Source organism: Sarcophilus harrisii, chromosome 2 (genome assembly GCF_902635505.1).
Source record: "Sarcophilus harrisii chromosome 2, mSarHar1.11, whole genome shotgun sequence".
Lineage (NCBI taxonomy): Eukaryota > Metazoa > Chordata > Mammalia > Dasyuromorphia > Dasyuridae > Sarcophilus > Sarcophilus harrisii.
In genome coordinates, this window is record NC_045427.1 from 55,829,913 (window position 1) to 55,846,974 (window position 17,062).

At 43.5% G+C, this 17,062-nt stretch overlaps 1 protein-coding gene across 5 annotated transcripts in view; it reads right to left on the reverse strand.

The window, feature by feature from the left end:
* The window catches only part of DUS2 (dihydrouridine synthase 2), a 61,086-nt gene that overhangs the window by 33,678 nt on the left and 10,346 nt on the right, over nucleotides 1-17,062 (reverse strand). For 2 of the 5 annotated variants that reach the window (XR_004231644.1, XM_031950228.1), the window contains exons 2-3: nucleotides 9,883-10,025; nucleotides 390-435 (exon numbers count right to left, since the gene is read on the reverse strand). Coding sequence is in view for 4 of the 5 variants with exons in the window: in XM_031950228.1 (XP_031806088.1) it covers nucleotides 390-435; nucleotides 9,883-10,008 (172 nt within the window). In the remaining variant the exon portion in view is untranslated. Of the gene's footprint in view, nucleotides 1-389; nucleotides 436-704; nucleotides 1,642-2,336; nucleotides 3,352-3,688; nucleotides 4,238-9,882; nucleotides 10,026-17,062 lie in introns of those variants that run through there. The other 3 variants (XM_031950230.1, XM_012540330.3, XM_031950229.1) reach the window with 3 other exon arrangements.

Sequence of the window (17,062 nt, forward strand, 5' to 3'; positions counted from 1 at the left end):
AATTATGAAAGATTTGGTTTTTCTCTGTGGTTCAGTGATCCAAAGCAATCCCAATAAACTTTTGGTAGAAAATGCCATCCACATGCAGAAAAAGAACTATAGAGATTGAATGTAAATCAATACATGTTATGTTCACTTTTTTTTTCTTTTTCTATTTTTTTTTTCTGTTGTGGGTTTTCCCTTTTGTTCTGATTTTTCTCTCCCAACATGATTTGTAAAGAAATGTGTATTTAAAAATTAATTTACATGTATAATAATAAAAAAAAATTAAAAAGTAGGGAAGGGGGTGACATGGGAAAAATGAAAATCTATTTAAAACCAGCCATCACAAATTGAATATGAAATATAAAACATTCCAAAAAAGAGCCAGGGAAGAGCCCTGTGCTTACCATTAACAACTCTCTTGCACTGAAGCATCTTAATGTCAATCAGCTCCTGTCAAGAAATGAAAGTACACTAAATTAGTCCTTTGGCAGGAAGAGCTCTCCCACTTGGGGGAGGGGGGGGAAAGGATGTTTCCCAGCATTCTCAGAGCAGCGCCTGTGCCTGTGACAACATTTAAAAATAAGGTAATCAGAGACAACAGCATCAAGACCATGAATCCTCTCCTAAATACTCAGCACCCATCAGAGCCCAGCTGATGACATATGCTGGGACCTCATTTTAGGAATGGCATGCCCAATTTGGGGTCTGGATGACCATACCCTCTGAGGGAACTGCAGATGTTTATTTTGGAGAAGAGAAGGGGGTGGGCTCCTGGACTGCCTTCAACCATCTGGAAGACAGTCATGGGGAGGAGGGATGACTCTGCCTTGTCCCAGAGAGAGGAATGAGAACTACCAAGTGGAAACTGAAAAAAAGATATTTTGTTCAATAAGAAAGGACTTAATAATCTGAGTTATCTCGAAATGGCATGGGGCTGTTTGAGGGGTGGGATGGGCGGTAGCTCGAAGGTCATCCTTCTTTTGGGATGTTGTTGCAGACATTCATATTTCTCAGGGGATTGACTAAGTCAGGGCTTCTTAAACTTTCTCCACTCATGACCCTTTTTTGCCCAAGAAAATTTTTTATGTGACCCTGGGGATATAGTTTTGTAAAATAGGTACACAAATCAAACATTAACTGATAACGTAAGTCTGTGACCCTTTCATTCAATTACATGAGCCCACATGGTTACAACCCCCAGTTTAAGAAGCTTTGGACTTGATGACTCCTGGGGCTTCCTTCTCTTCCAAGGTTCCAAGAGATATAAAAATGGGATGGCCTAATTTACCAATCTTCAATTTAGGGAGAAATCTGGGTGGCCCAAATCCAGGGACCCCGGGTATTGAGTTGAGTGTTTCTGATTCAATCAGCAAAGAAGCACACAGTAGCTTCCCTTCTGACCAGCTGACAGGCCTCTTGAGCTACAGCTGATGTTTGTTCATCATCACGCTTTGTTTTGAAACATGCCATCTCAGCTGCTGTGCATGGTTTGGTGAATCTCAGTTTTTTTTTCACCCATTTTTGAGTATAAACAATGCACTACCAAAATGAAAAAGAATGCCATATGCTCACAGACAGTCTGAATAAACCATTCTTTCTTTTTCTCTGGTCACCTAAATCTTTTTTATTTTTATTTATGTATTTGTCCGTTTGCTTGTTTATTTATCTATTTAATTTCCTGAGGCAATTGGGTTTAAGTGACTTGCCCAGAGTCACACAGCTGGGAAGTGTGAAGTGCTTGAAGTCACATTTGACTTCAGGTCTTCCTGACTTCAGGGCTGGTGCTCTATCCACTATGACACCTAGCTGCCCACACTTAAATCTTTTATCTTGGAAAACACTGTGCCCACCAGATTCAAGGTGAGGGAACCCAATCAAGAACAGAGTTCAGGCAGCAAAATTAGTTGTATTCACCCTTGATCCTGTTGCTTCCCTGCTCCAAAACCTTCTAAGGCTCCCTATATTGGGCGAGTAAAACGCAAATTCCTCAGCCTAGTAAGCAAGGCCCTCCAAAAGTGTGGCTGCAGCCTCATTCCTTATCACCTCTGCTCCTGCCCTCTCTGCTCCATTCCCGCCGGACTCCCAGCTCATCCCGCTCTCACCCCATTTAAGCAGGCCATTTCCTCACGTTTGACACGAAGTCCCCTCCACACCTCCCTGTCTCGTCTCCTCCCCGAAGCTTCCCTTCCTCATCTCCTCCCTCTCTCCGGCATTTCCTCCCGATTCCTCTAGCCTGGTCCCAAAGCCTTCTCCGAGAGACCCGGCGCGCCCCCTCGGAGCCAGACCCGCGGGCACTCCCCCTCTACGGCGCCTCACTGGCCAGAGGATCTGCCATGCACGAGGTGCCCCACCGAGTTGCGCCGAACCCCGTCACCGGAGGACCAGCCCCGTGCCAACGTTTCGGACAGCCGAAAACGCTTTCTTTTAGCGTCACTGTAGTGATACTTTGTTTCCCACACGGCCGCCCCCACTTTCTTCCGCCGGCGAACAGCCCGCCCCGGACCCCCACGCGGCGGGAATGTGCAGGCCGGCTCCCAGCGCCGCCAGGGAAAGGAGGGGCCAGGAGCGAAGGCGACTTCCGGCGGCCAGCCGGCAGCCCCGGAGAAGGCCGGCTCCCAGCGCGCTCCTCAGCCGCGGGCCTTGGCCAGCTTCTCTCCCCGGTTTCCTCCCCATGACACGGGAGGAAGGGAAGGAAGGACGCGATTCGCAGGGAGCCCTGCTTGGGCCGCACCCGCCGCCCGGCCCTCCTCCGGGCCTCGTGCGGCCGGTGCTATCATCTGTGCTGGGGACCCAGGTCCGGAACAGACTGTCCCTGTCCCCGGAACAGAGGGCTGGCCGGACCCAGGGGCGGCTGGGAAAGAGCGCTCGCGCCGGAGCCAGAGATCGCGGGTTCGAATCCCGCTGCCTCCCCGGGGCCGGCTGCTTCTGCAGATTTAAGGAGAGACCCGAGTCCCGAGGTTCCGCGCTCGCCGGCTTCCGCCGGGGCTGCGGAAAGCCAGCCTTCCAGCCGCCAGGGGGCAGCACGTCCCTTTGCCTGCGCAGAATGCAAACCCAAGAGGCAGCCGCGTGCTCCCTCTCTCTTCCCCAATGAAGACTGCACTTGGTGCTCGGGGCAAAGCGATCCCGGGCCTGGCTCTCCCGGACCGGCCGCTGGGGGCGAGCCCGACCCGAGAACACGGGGAGGCGCTTTACATAACTAAGGGTGCAGCCGCCAGCTGAGCCTGCGGAGGGCGGGGAGCTGCGAGAACACCAACGCGCGGTCACTGGCCACAACAAACAAGTGACGGAGACCCATGCCGGCGACTCCGCCACGAAGCGGCGCCCTCGCCGGAACGTCCTCGGCTCCGCCTCCCTTCTCCCCGTTCCCGCCAACTTCCGGCTGGGGTTGGTGCCGCGGCCCCGAGTCCGTGCGCGGACAGGGCCTCTGCTGGGAGTGAAAGCGAGCTCTGCGGAGCAGCTCCTTGTCCCAGGCTCCCCCCGCGCCTGTGTTTTCTCGCACCCCCGGGGGGGTGGGGGACAAGCAGCTCCCCTGCGTCCCGCTCCCTTTTCGGGTGTGGTTCCCCCTCCCTGCCGCTCTCGGGCTCTCAGTTACTGCCCCCTCGGGGCGTAATCACCACGTAGCGCTCACAGGCGGAGGCTCTCTCTCCCTTCTCGGGCAGCCGGGATCCCCGGGGTTTCTTTATCACCACGTTCCCTTGCTTACTTATTTTCCCAGTCGCGGTACAAGAACGGATCCGAGTCAGGGGCAGGTGTAGGGCGTGGGAAGGAGCGGCGGGGCCTACTTGGGTCCCGATACATCCCTCCGGGGTCCCTCAGAGTCTCTTCCTTGTAAGTGGTGAGTTCTTCAGGGACCTCAGGGCAAGCTCAGGCAGGGACTCTCTGAACCCAAGCCCCGAGGGCCCCTAATCCCGGTTTGAGGTCGGAGTGAGGCCGCCGCAGGCTCCGAGATTCCCTCGCCTGCTTCCGGTCCTTTCCCAGATCGGCGTTCGAGCTCCTGCCCTTGGGGCAGCCTTTCCCGGCTGGACCCCTTCTCGAAGTGCTTGCAAGCCTCCGGCTATCTCCTTGTGGCACCTCGGACTGGAAGAAAGGCCCTCAGATTACGTGGTCCTCTCTCAGCCTGGTGCTCTTCTTATTCGGAACTGTCAGAGTGGTTGTATGCAAGTCCTATTCACTCTGCCATGTGGAGGTCTCTAGCCTATAACTTTAAAAACTGTTTTTCTTTAATTAAAACCATACATCTTCAACCCCCTAAAAAGTGACTGGTAAAGAGCATGAAAGAAACTGAATTGAACTTATATTAGACCACAATTTTTAAAATGGAAAAAAAATCCTGAAAAAAAAAAAAATTCTCATCAGAACTGAGCTTTCAAAAATCTTCTTTGTTACTACCAACACTAGCAAGGACTCCTCTACAGCATGGCCCTATTCAACAGGGAGTACGATAGTGTTTCTCCTTGTCATTTCAGTGGAGAAGCTTCTTTCCTATAAGTTTCCAACTTCTTTGATGCTCAAGGGAAAATGCTTCAAACACTAAGAAAATGTCAACAGACACAAATAAGCTAAGACATTGTTTTTTTGTCCTGTATATTAATACCCAAAAGGCTGGAAATTAAGAAAACTTTGAAAGACCAACCTGAGAGGAATCAAAACAGAACATTTTTTCCTTAATTCACAAGGCAGAGGAAATCAAAATAGGATAAAATTCTTTGTTTCAAAGTAATTTTTTATGTTAATTGATCCACTTATTCTTTCTAGTATTAATACTAGACTAGCTAAATTAATATTAGTTAATACAATTATAATAATAACCAAAATCTTCTCATGGGTCCTGAAAAGGTATCAAGCATTTACTAACACTCTTTCTTTTTAATACGGGGATTTCAGTGATATAAGGGACTGCATTGGGGAAAACCCTACTACCAATGCTGACAGGCATGAGTAGTCTGGAGCAATGAGAAATTATTGACTTTTCTGGGACTATACAGTCAATGTGACAGTTAAGAGCAGAATTTAGGCTTTCCTGACTCTTGAGGATATGTTTCTGTCACTTATGCCAGGCTAACTTAACACATACACATTCTCTATACATCCAGGTATATGAATATACGTACAGAAGAACTCTACAATCATCTATACATATATATACACATGTAGTCATGCAAATGTATATGTGCACATATGTATAGGTATTCAGATATACTTATACACACATCAAAAAAATGCTTGCACATGAGTGTGTATATATACATACTAGTACACCCATACTCCACGCACTCATGTGTACTTATGTATGTATACAGGTCTAGATAGGTTTACACTCTCTCTCTCTCTCTCTCTCATCTTGAAACATGGAGAATTACACTATCGGAAAAAAAGTATTCAGCTTTGCCCTCCTGGTTAACTTGCACAGGAGCAGCTAGAGTTTGAAAGCATAAAATACACACTTTTGTGTAAACAAAAGCTGGTAGCAACCCATGTGTTGAATAATCTGGGAGGGGTGACACAAACTGTGCTATGTGAATGTAATGGAATATTACTGTGCCCCAAGAAATGAGAAACAGGAAATGTAAAGAAATAAGGTCTTCCTCTTCTCCCCACCCCTGCCTTCACACACAGGGACTTCCATTTACATTTTGATGACCCTCACAAAACTTAGCTCCCAAGATCCACATCTTCATTCTACCTTCTTTATCCAAGAGACTGCTATTTCTTCCTTACCCACAAATGCTTCTGGCAAGAACTCTTCTCTCATCTAGTTACCCCTGCCCTTTACTGGGGAGGCTGGTCTTGCCTCCAGTCATCCCCTTTTAAAACCCAGCCCAGGTTCATTACAACCACAGATCCTCTCTCCTTCCTGTGTAAAACTTCCTGTGGAACATGATGGAAGAAGGACCTGTGCTGTCCCTGAGAACTACTATGGACTGAGGCTCCCCGATCCTGGCTGGGCCTCCCTGATGCCTTAGTCTTCACTGACAGGCTCTCTCTCCCCCCCACCTCAGCACCTGCTTCAAACTTTCCTCTCAGGGCCTCCTCCCTTCCACTGAACCAGCCCCCTCTGCTCCCGAGTTCTAACCCTAAATGACTTCACTGGCATCCCCCACTCCATTGGCCTTTACTTTGTTTCTGAGGTTGTAGTGATCCTTTCCCTTTGAACAAAATGATAATAACCAATGATCTGGGGACATCCAGAATTCCCTTCTTTTTCTAGTGTCTTGATTTTAAACGTTTGATTTCTGAAAGGACACTACTGAAAATTAACTGGACTAACTTTTGTTCAGAACCCACCCAAAGTGTTCTGCTCAGGTTTGGGTAGGGATAAATTTTTTGACTAGACTGCTCAAAACTGGGGCTAACTTAGATGTAAATGGCTTAATCAAAGCTCAGGCTCAGCGCCTCACAGTAATATTTACTCTTCTCATTAATTGTTAACCACTTGGAGTTAACTGCCACCCTAGACAACATCTACTTTTGAAGGGCATAAAACTTAGGAGTTCACTGCCTTGATTGTCTTTGGTCTAAGAGGGAAAAGCCAAATGATGCCCTTTTATCAGGATGCTGGCATTATTAATAAAATTATTAAATTACCCAGAAATTATGTTAGACAAATACCAAATGCCATACCCTCTACTAGTACCCCGATTCTACTCTCTCCCATCTCTTCCGCGTTGGTTGGCTGGTGTCCTTTGTACTTGAAGAGGACCAAAACGTCATCACTATGTTAGAGTCCAGGTGCAGCATGTCCAACTGTGGCCAATCAGACCAACACAACCTTGGAATGCTCTGCCACAGGTCAGATACCAATAGTTCATGTGAACATTTGGGGGCTCCTCTAATTTTCCTCTGAGCTAATTCAATTCTGCTTTGCCCATAGAGCACACACAGTACCTTCTCTGATGAGGGCACATCATGCTGGGCAGTACTGTCCCAGTGCCTCCTGTGTCATACAATCGATTGTAACATTCTTAAGAGAGATTTTGAGAAGATCCTTGAATCGTTTTTTCTAATCACTTGGTGAACCCTTGCCCTGTGTGAGTTCTCCATAAAATAATCTTTTTTGGGCAAGCATACATTTGACATTCGAACAATATGATCAGCCCAATGGAGTTGTGCTCTCTGCGGTAGTTGGAACACTTGGCAGTTTACTTCCAGAAAGGAGCTCAGTGCCTGGTACCTGATCTTCAAAATCTTCCTGGGACAATTCAAATGGAAGCGATTCTGTTTCTGGCTTGGTACTGATATACTCTCTTCTGAGAGTTTGTTCTGGATCATCTTCAGGTATTTTTATTTAGCAAACTCTTCTCATCTACTATTTACAAACATTGCCACTCATCTTTAAAAAAAATCATCTCTTGATTTTACCATCCCCACAAGTCATCATCCAGTATCTTTCTTCCCTCTCAAAGGCAAATGCCTAGAAAAACTGTTCTACATGAACTGCCTCTATCTTCTCCACTCACACTCATCTTACCACCCCTTAAAATCTGGTTTTTTATCTCATCTGTCATTTGAAACTGTTCTCTCCATGATCAACTAATGGCCACATCAAATAGATGGTCTTTTCCGAGTCCTCCTCCATTGTGCAGTGTTTTATATTGCAGCTCTCTCCTCTCCTATCATCACTCTCTCCTGGTCCTCTTTCTCCCGGACTGCATGGCCGCTCCTGGTATTTTATATTATTGCTCATTCTCTTCCTTCCTACCACCACTTGTTCTTGGTCTTCCTTCTCTCCCTCTATCCACATAGGGTATCATACTCTTACCTACAGATGCTCTTAAAAACACTTTTTCTCTTTTGCACCTCTGAATTCTCCCAAGATATCTTGGGGTTTATTTGGCTAGATTTCTTAAGAATCATGCCTTAAACCAAAACCAATCTGATTCTAATTGGTCACAATCAGTCCTACAGGAAGCCCCATTTGGTCATAGGACCATAGGGTCCTGACTGACTCAGATTGAATGTAAATAGCAATCATTTCTGCTTTGGCAGAAACCCAGAGGGTCTTCCCCTCTTAGATTCATTCATCAGTTATTTATTTAGATTTTTTTGGACTAAGCTGAAGAGGAGATTCTTTGCCTCAGTTGCTACCTAACCTTAATCGCTGAATGGTTGCAGCCTCAGTCAAACGGAGATCTGTCAGAAACCTTAGCTTAAAAGACCAAGGACTCCCACTGCATCCAGGGCCATCCCCAGTCATGTAGCGGGCCACTGGACTCAAAGGCTCTGAAGGGGAAAGTGAGGCAGGGGACCTTGCTCAGTCTCCCTGACTGAAATCCAGTTCCCTTGTATGTCATGGCGTCCCCTCTCTGATGTCAGAGTCCTCTTGGAAATAGTCACTCAGGGAAACTTTCCTCCCACTCCCATTTAACATCCAATCAGTTGGCACTTGGGGTTTCCACAATTTACCTGGAATCTGTCCCCTTATCTTCCCCCGAGGGCGCCATCCTGGATTAGGCCTTTATCACCACTTCTCTGGATTGTTCCAGCAGTCTCCTACTTGGACTCCCTGCTTCAAGTTTCTCCTTTCTACATCCATCCACACAGTTACAAAGTTAATATTCCTAAAGCCTAAGTCAGTCAATGTCATCCTTACTCAAAAATCCCAATAGTCTGCCTTTCTTCTAGGGTAAGACACACACTCCTCTGCTTGGCTCCTAAACTCCATTCTGCCTTCCCAGGCACTGGTTATCAACTCTCCTTCATCTACTTTCTACCTAAGGCTGTGTTCAGGTCATCCCCAACAGGAAGTGCACCTCATCTTGACCTTCACCTCCTGCTCTCTCTAATTCTATCTGAAAAGCCTTGTTGTACAAGAAATGTATCCTGATCCCTACAGCAGCTAGCCTCCCTCCTCTCAGAAATTACTTGTATAGATTTTGTGTGGAATATTCTACATATATATTGTTTCTCCTGGCCAAAATGTATGTTCTTCAAGGATACGGCCCGTTTCATTTTTGTCTCTCTCCTAAGTGCCAAGGACATTAATAAAGGAGGAATCTAAACCAAATGAGGGAAAACATAGATGAAGTGCAATGTGAAGAAAGTAGAATAACTGTTGAAAAATGAACAAGGAACACACAAACTCTACAAGGGAGAAGGAAAAAGTGTCATGGAAGCAAACGGGATGTTTTTGTTAAGAGTGTTCAAATTAATGCACACATGGACTTGATCTAAATCACAGAATTTGGACCTCATCTAGTCGGACCTCCTCACTTTATAAAAGAGGGAACTGAGGCAAAGTGAGACTAAGCAACTTACATCTGGCCTAACTTCAGGCAAAATCCTTTCATCTCCTGCGGGACCCCATGGCCCTAGATTAGTGTGGGGGCCGACCTCAGCCTTCAGGCCCACTTCTGATTTCTAGTCTCTCAGACCCAAAGCCATTCCAGAACATATCTATGTATCCTCCTCACCAAGGCAGATCTGACCAGAGCCAGGTTCCCAGGTCAACCTCCTTTTCTGGGGCTGAGAGTCTCCAAGAGGGAAAAAAGACTTCCAACCAGGTGGTCACGCATTTCCCTTTGGCTTCACAGCATGCCTACAAAGGACAGAGTAGGCCAGAGCCCCGAGACTACCTGGTACCCGTAATGCCAGGCTCTTGCTTCTGAGTACCCAGTAATGGCAGGCTCTCAACACCAAGCACCCAGTAATGCCAGGCTCTCAATGGTGAGTACCCAATAATGCCAGGCTCCCAATGATGAGATCTCCTTAGTCAACACTATTCATTCAGGAAAATCATGTGGGTGCATGTGTGCCTCTATATTAAATATACATTTCTTTCTTCTGTGTGGCTCCAGGAGGTCTCTGAAAAATGAGTCCAAGGGCTTTGGTGAATCTTCTCATACCTTGGGGAGAACCACCATGGGAAAACCTCTCTCAGAAATTCTGGAGTTTTCTTACCTCACAGTAGACTATGTCAGCTCCATAATCCAAGGCCAAAAGACGCATGGGAAGAGTCCCTACTCGAACCATAGGAGCCAGGATAACTTTGCCTTGGTAACACAGCGTGAGACTGTTCACAATCATTCCTCCTCTACTGTGAGCTGAAATAGGAAACAAGAGTCAGAGAGAGAAAATTGTCTCTAACATTCAAAGTGACAATTCTTATTTTCATCTTATATCTGGTCCTGATTTCCTTGTTGCGCCCCGATTTACCTCGTTTATTTTGATCTAACTAGTTAGCTCCATAAAAAAAAAATCATCAAGGCAGGAATATTATATCAGTATATCTCAAGGAAGAGAATAATAATAGTCAGCCAACAATACCTGACTCATTCTCCCCAAAGTCATAGAGGCTCTCATAGGAATTAAAATGCACAAAACACACACACACACACATTGTACACAGCTGTGCCACTGGAGCCTTAATTCATAAACTATTGCCTGGTTTCACTGGAGATGAGAACAAATTGACTGGATGAAGCCCAATTTTTTATGATCTAACTGGTTTATAACAAATGATAAAAGGGATGGTTTAGAAAAACGCGGAAGGCTTGTACAAACTGATGAATGAGTGGAGGCAAGAAAACAACTTATATAATAATCACCTAATTAAAAAGATAAAACATCTTTGAGAAACTTAGTAATTCTGATCAACACAATGACCAGCTGTGATTACATAGAATTAATGATGAACCATAGTGTCCTCTTCTAGATAGAAGTGACTGACCTAGAGAACAAACTGAGACTGATTTGGGGGGCAGGGAGGCCATGGCCAATAAGGGAATTGATTTTGCTTGCCTGTGTTTGCAGCAGAGGTTTTGTTTTTCTTTCTTTCTCAGTGGGGGATAAGGGAAGGGAGGAGATGGGAAGGAGAGAAGATAGATTTTTGCTGACTGAGAAAGAAATAATTTTTAAAAGTCTGCAGATGAGGAAAAAAGAAAGCTAGTTAAGCTTCCATAGGAATTATTTGGGTTTAATGATCTGAGTTTTAGAAGAATCCAAATCCTATTAATAGACTACAATGTTACTATGAAATTTGCTTCACAGTCATAGTCAATAAATATTTATTAAGCTCCTACTATGTGCCAGGCATTGTGCTAAGTGCTGAGGATGTAAATAAGAAAAAGACAGCCCCTGCTGTCAAAGAGATGTTGGATGCTAGAGGGTCTCAGCTCCTAGGCCATGATGAAATCAAGCAGCACAGTTGACAAAATGAAGTTAGCAAAAAAAATTTGAATCAAAGGAAAGAGTATGAAAGCTAAATTAAATTTATGCTGGGGGAAGCATGATGTTCCTGGCATCTAAACGAAGCAAACATAGCTGGTGGGAAATGAAGTTAGCTGGAATTTATGGGAAGGAAAACTGGGATTTATGACTTTGTCATTGAGAGCATTACCTCCTCTCTCCACCCCCAACTGCAGACAGCAACCTCTCTACAACTTTGGTCTCCCTGAAAAGTTGCTTTGGCAGAGAGATTGGTCACCTTGTAGTTAACAGCGATAATAAGTTTTCCAAATGAAGCTAGATTAGTATTTGGCCAACACATACTCAATCTGTCTAAGGCCCCATAATAAACTACTGAAAAAATGTCACAAAAATATTCTTAGACAACTCCTACTTGGTGCAGAATATCTACTGAAACATCCTCAACCAATGATTGTCCAGAACCATTTGCAAGAAGCAAGACATTCAGTATCTCACTAGGGAGCTCATTGAACAGCTGGGCAGCTCTAATGGTTAGATGGCCATTCCTTACACTTTCCTGTAATTTGTCTCCCTGTGGTCACCATTCTGCTCTGTGGAGTCATACAGAAAACAGCTAATCCTTCCTCCATGGAACATCCTTCAAATATTTGAAAACAGTGGGCTGGTCCCTCCTAAGGCTACTTATTCTAAAATAAACAACCTTGGTACCTTAAACTCTGTATCTATGTGACATAGATTTGGGTCTCTTGATCATTATACTTATTTTTCTAACCCTGATTTAGCTTGTTAATTGATGATGAAAGCTAGGAAATTTATAAGCAATTAAGTTGAATAAGAGATCTTGCGAGGAAGTCAGATCATACTACATTTGAGTTTTGAAGAAAAAAACCTATCAAGGGAGAAATAAAGATAAGAGCAAAGATTTGACTGTTTCTATTCCAAATATCTATTTAAATATTCATTTTCTTTTCAAGTTTTATTATAAATATTATCATGAATGTTTATAATTTATTATAAATAAAATTTATTTAAAATGTTAAAATAAAATTTTAATAAAACTTTGAGCTTCAAAATACTCAATTTGATTCCTCTCTCACTATAAAGTATATGTAAGGTTTGTGGACTACACCAACAGTATCTTATTTTCTCCTTTATCCTTCTCCCCTCTTTCTTCTTTTGTTAATATTAATTTTATAATGAAAGCTAATGAGCATTCCCTCCTTTTGGTTGACCAAAAACTGCACCAAAAATTACTTCAAAGTCCATTTTGAAATCCCTAGATTTTCAAATATATCCCACAAGGCATCTTTGAGCAATAGAAAATACATTTTGTCACTGAGAAGGTCAGTCTAGCACATACATGGTAGCAGACAGAGGTGATAAAGACCTATTCACACAGACACTTCTGGGACAGGAAGCTTTTGTTTCAACCAAAAGTTGAATAGCCCTAAAACACTGTCTGCCTGGGAAAATGACTCACTCAGCAGAAGAAAGAAAACTTCTGGGCTTTCAGACTAATTACAAATTACAGCCTCCCAGGGAAAGCCACAAATGAAATTACATAGAGAGCGCAGTGGGGAAAAGATCTGGATTCAGTAGACTTGAATTCAAACCCTGACCCAGACACTTACTAGCCGAGTAACCCTGGACAAACCACTTTACCTCTGTGCCTCAGGTTCCCCATTTATAAAAAGGATACAACAGTATTCTGCACACACAGGGTTATCATGAGGAATGCTATTTTTAAAGCCTTAAATCATTATGTAAGCTAGGAGTCATCCTCACACTAGAGTCCTCACTCCCACTGCCCTCTGCATGATGCTGAACTACGAGTTTTTACAGAATACAATATTCTGTGATGTGTAATGTCTATTTGGGGATCATACCACATCAGCAGAGATGCAGGTCCAGATCTCCCACGTGTGAGTGCCTCGTGTAGCCACTCACACTTTCCATAAATGATTTCTGATCCTCTCCTCCAAAGGCCTTCCTCTACCTCTCTTGTGAACAGCCATCTTAATATGACCAGCTCACAGATCTCCCAACGGATACCCTTTATGGCCTTTCTACCAAGGAACTTTTCAGTGGTAAGTGCTGAAGGCTGCTCACATCTACCACCTATCTCTCCATTCCCCTTTAGATAACCTGAAACCTTAATTCTTCAGAAACAATGGCATTCATTATTCCAAGTCATATTCACAGATATATAGCATCATTGCCAGAATGTTGATATTAACAGCAATAATAGTATTGGTAAATGGAAAGGACGGAGGTGAGAGACAGGATGTCCCATTATCTCAATAATTCTGGGCCCCCTTCCCTGGTGACCTCCATTGACAACAGAACCCCGGAGGGCCTTCAGAAGACACAATGCATACGTACTGTAGGAAGTGAAATCCATCTTATCACCTTTCATCGTGGCTCATTGGCATTGTGGGGAAGGCTGGGGGCAAGGGGGTGGAGTCCCACTAACAATTAATTTACTCCCTCATTACACAAACTGCCTTAATCCTTGGCAGGCACTCCCAATAGAGGCACATTCTGCTGCACATGCCTTCCTGCCCTAATTTCTGCAGAGTGCACCAGCTTTGCTCCCAGGCGGCCCGGTTCCCAACCTGCACAATCATCCTTCTCAGAAGCCTCCATCACACAAGCCAAGTTAGGTATTCTTTCCACTCAAGCAACTTTAAAAAACTGCTTACTTCTACCCTGAGATGCTTTCCTTCTGAGGGAGGAGAGAGTCTCACTGCAATTGTAAACACTGACACCCAATACACAACAGCTGATCGTTTGCAATCTTCTGAGTTATACCTGAATTGCACATAAGGAACCCCCATGTGCATCTCCACTGTCAGAGGCTGCAAGGGACAGCCAAACTTCAAAATGTCATTCCCAATTAAGGAGGCTTTATCTAAAGTTGGATGGAGATTGGTATTAGACAATACAAGCAACAATTAGACTTTCATCCAATATGCTTGCAAGGATATACTAGGTATATAAACATTAACCTCTGGCACACAGTAGGTGCTCAATAAATGCCTGTTGATTAATTGATTTAGGTATAGATTAGATGAAGAATGAACCTGACATCATCTGCTATCAGATGACATCATTCCCCATGCGACAGAATCATAATTTCACAGGTTTAAGTAATATTCTCTCCCACAGTGCAGAGAACAAGCCATCCACAGCTTCTCATCTCTATAGCCTCTCTATATCCTTCCAAATATTCACAGTGCAGCATGGTAAAAAAAATTTTTTTTAATAACGTTTTATTGACAGAACCCATGCCAGGGTAATTTTTTTACAACATTATCCCTTGCACTCACTTCTGTTCTGATTTTTCCCTTCCCTCCCTCCACCCCCTCCCCCAGACGGCAAGCAGTCCTATACATGTTAAATAGATTACAGTAGATCTTGGATACAATATATATGTACAGAACTGAACAGTTCTCTTGTTGTTCAGGGAGAATTGGATTTAGAAGGTATAAATAACCCGGGAAGATGAACAAAAATGCAGCAGTTTACATTCATTTCCTAGTGTTCTTTCTTTGGGTGTAGCTGCTTCTGTCCATCCTTGATCAATTGAAACTGAGCTAGATCTTCTCTTTGTCGAAGAAATCCACTTCCATCAGAATACATCTTCATACAGTATTGTTTTTGAGGTATATAATGATCTTCTGGTTCTGCTCATTTCACTCAGCATCAGTTCACAGCATGGTAAAATTAAAACATTTTATGAACAGCCCCGAATAGGGGAACGGCCTTTGGACTCAAATCATAACACCTGGGATTGGGTAGTGACTCTGATACTAATTGTGTAATTGTGGGCAAATCATTTAGCAACTTCTTGAGTCTGTTTGCTCCTCTCTAACACCTGTACTACAAGCCTCATGGGACTGCTGAGAAGAAAGCACTATGTAAACCTGAAAGCATCACACAAACATGAATTATTATATCAATATAAACTACTGGGAAAATGATGGAGAAAACATAGATAAATGGCATACCATATGAGTTAATAATTATAATGCTCTAAAGTACATTTCTCTAAATATTTTAGGAAAGACTAAATTTAAAAGGGAAAATTTGAATTTTGCAGTTAGATATATAGATCACAGACTTTTAGATCTATGAAGAACTCTAGAGACCATTTTAGGGGACAATAAGACTCAGCCCAATCAAATGACTTGCCTAGGATCACCAGGCTGGTAAGTGCTGTGCCTGGGCCTTACCCCTAAAATCCCAAACCTCCAGCTCAGCACTCTTCCATATCATGTTTCCTTACCAAAAATGTGAAGGGTAGCAAAGTGCCAAATGTGTTCTAGGCCCAGAGAACTGACCAGGCTGGCAGTGCTCCATAAAGCTAAGAGAAAAAAATAAAGCTGGAGAGGTCAGAAGGGGCCAGATTGTGAGAACTTTGAACATCAGATTAAAGAGCTTGTCCTATACACAAAAGAAAGGTTTCTGTGAATGACATGATCAATGTCATGGTCAAGGAAGATTGGTCTGATGAAGAGATTATTTTTTTTATTAAAACTTTTTATTTTCAAAATATATACATGGATAATTTTTAACATTCATCCCTGTGTCCTAATTGTTCCCCCTCCCTTCTCCCCACTTGCTCCCCCAGATGGCAAATGATCCAATATATATATGTTTAACATGTGTAATTCCTCTGAATAGGTTTTTATTAACAAGATTCCTGTGGTAGTATAATTCTGCAGACCTGTTTACTGTCATGTTCCTCGTAATGACATTTTACTTTTAGTATGTTATAGCAGAATACTCCAGGGGTCTTCAAACTATGGCCCAAGGGCCACGTGCGGCAGCTGAGGACAATTATCCCCCTCACCCAGGACTATGAAGTTTCTTTATGTAAAAGCCCACAAAACAAAGTTTTTGTTTTTGCTATAGTCCGGCCCTCCAACAGTCTGAGGGACAGTGAACTGGCCCCCTATTTAAAAAGTTTGAGGACCCCGATAGCTCTCAATAAGATTTTAAGAGCATAAAGGTGTCATGAAAATAATAATTGATTTATACCCAGTGAGCTTTTGTTTGTGTGGGTTTATATTTATAGATATTCAGAAATTAAAACTAGTAAATCTTAAATATTTATTATGATATACAATTTATATGTGTATATATATAATATTTTAAAGAAAAAAATTAACTTCTAAGACAAAATTTAGTGAAAATGGCATTGTTTCTCTTTAATGCCTGGTTTAATAGAAAAAAGCTGGATTCTCATATCTGCTTTTGTATTCAATCTGTTGCAATATATTGTTTTGGTTGAAGAAAATCTAACCTCACACAGAAATGCAATTGGAAAAGGGAGGAGTATAGGCAAATAAGATCTTATTATCATAAAAAGTTTTGGCCCCAAAACCCTTTCTAAAGTCTTGAGGACTCTCAGGGGCCCCAGATTACATTTTGAGAACCAATCATCTAGCCATTAAATCAGAATAGGAATCAGATGTGCTATTTCACTGATAATACTCCCAAATGCACAGACTCCCTTTAGCAATTCAAGTTGGTATATTGACAGCAATTTATAAAGGATGTTTAAGAAACCTTCGTGATGATTTCAGCTTTAATAACGTGTAACTTCCAGAACAGCCTATGGGCTCAGAACTGCTAGCGCATCAAGAAGTCAGACCCTGGAGGGAGGTGCTCCCGGCTCCGAGGCCAACTTTCTGCTCATTACAATCTGGGGCTCCCAGTTTGGACAGAGCCGTAGGGGGGAGAAGGTGCAGCAGGACATTGTCCTCTGCTTCATCACCCATATCCAGATATCTGTTAATCACAAATGAATTTTTATGAAATGAGGAAATTCCATGGCTTTGCCTATTTTCCTTTTCAATCGTCTGTGTGCTTAAACACTGAGATTTCATGAGGGTAGGGGGGTATCCATTCCACTACACAAGCCATG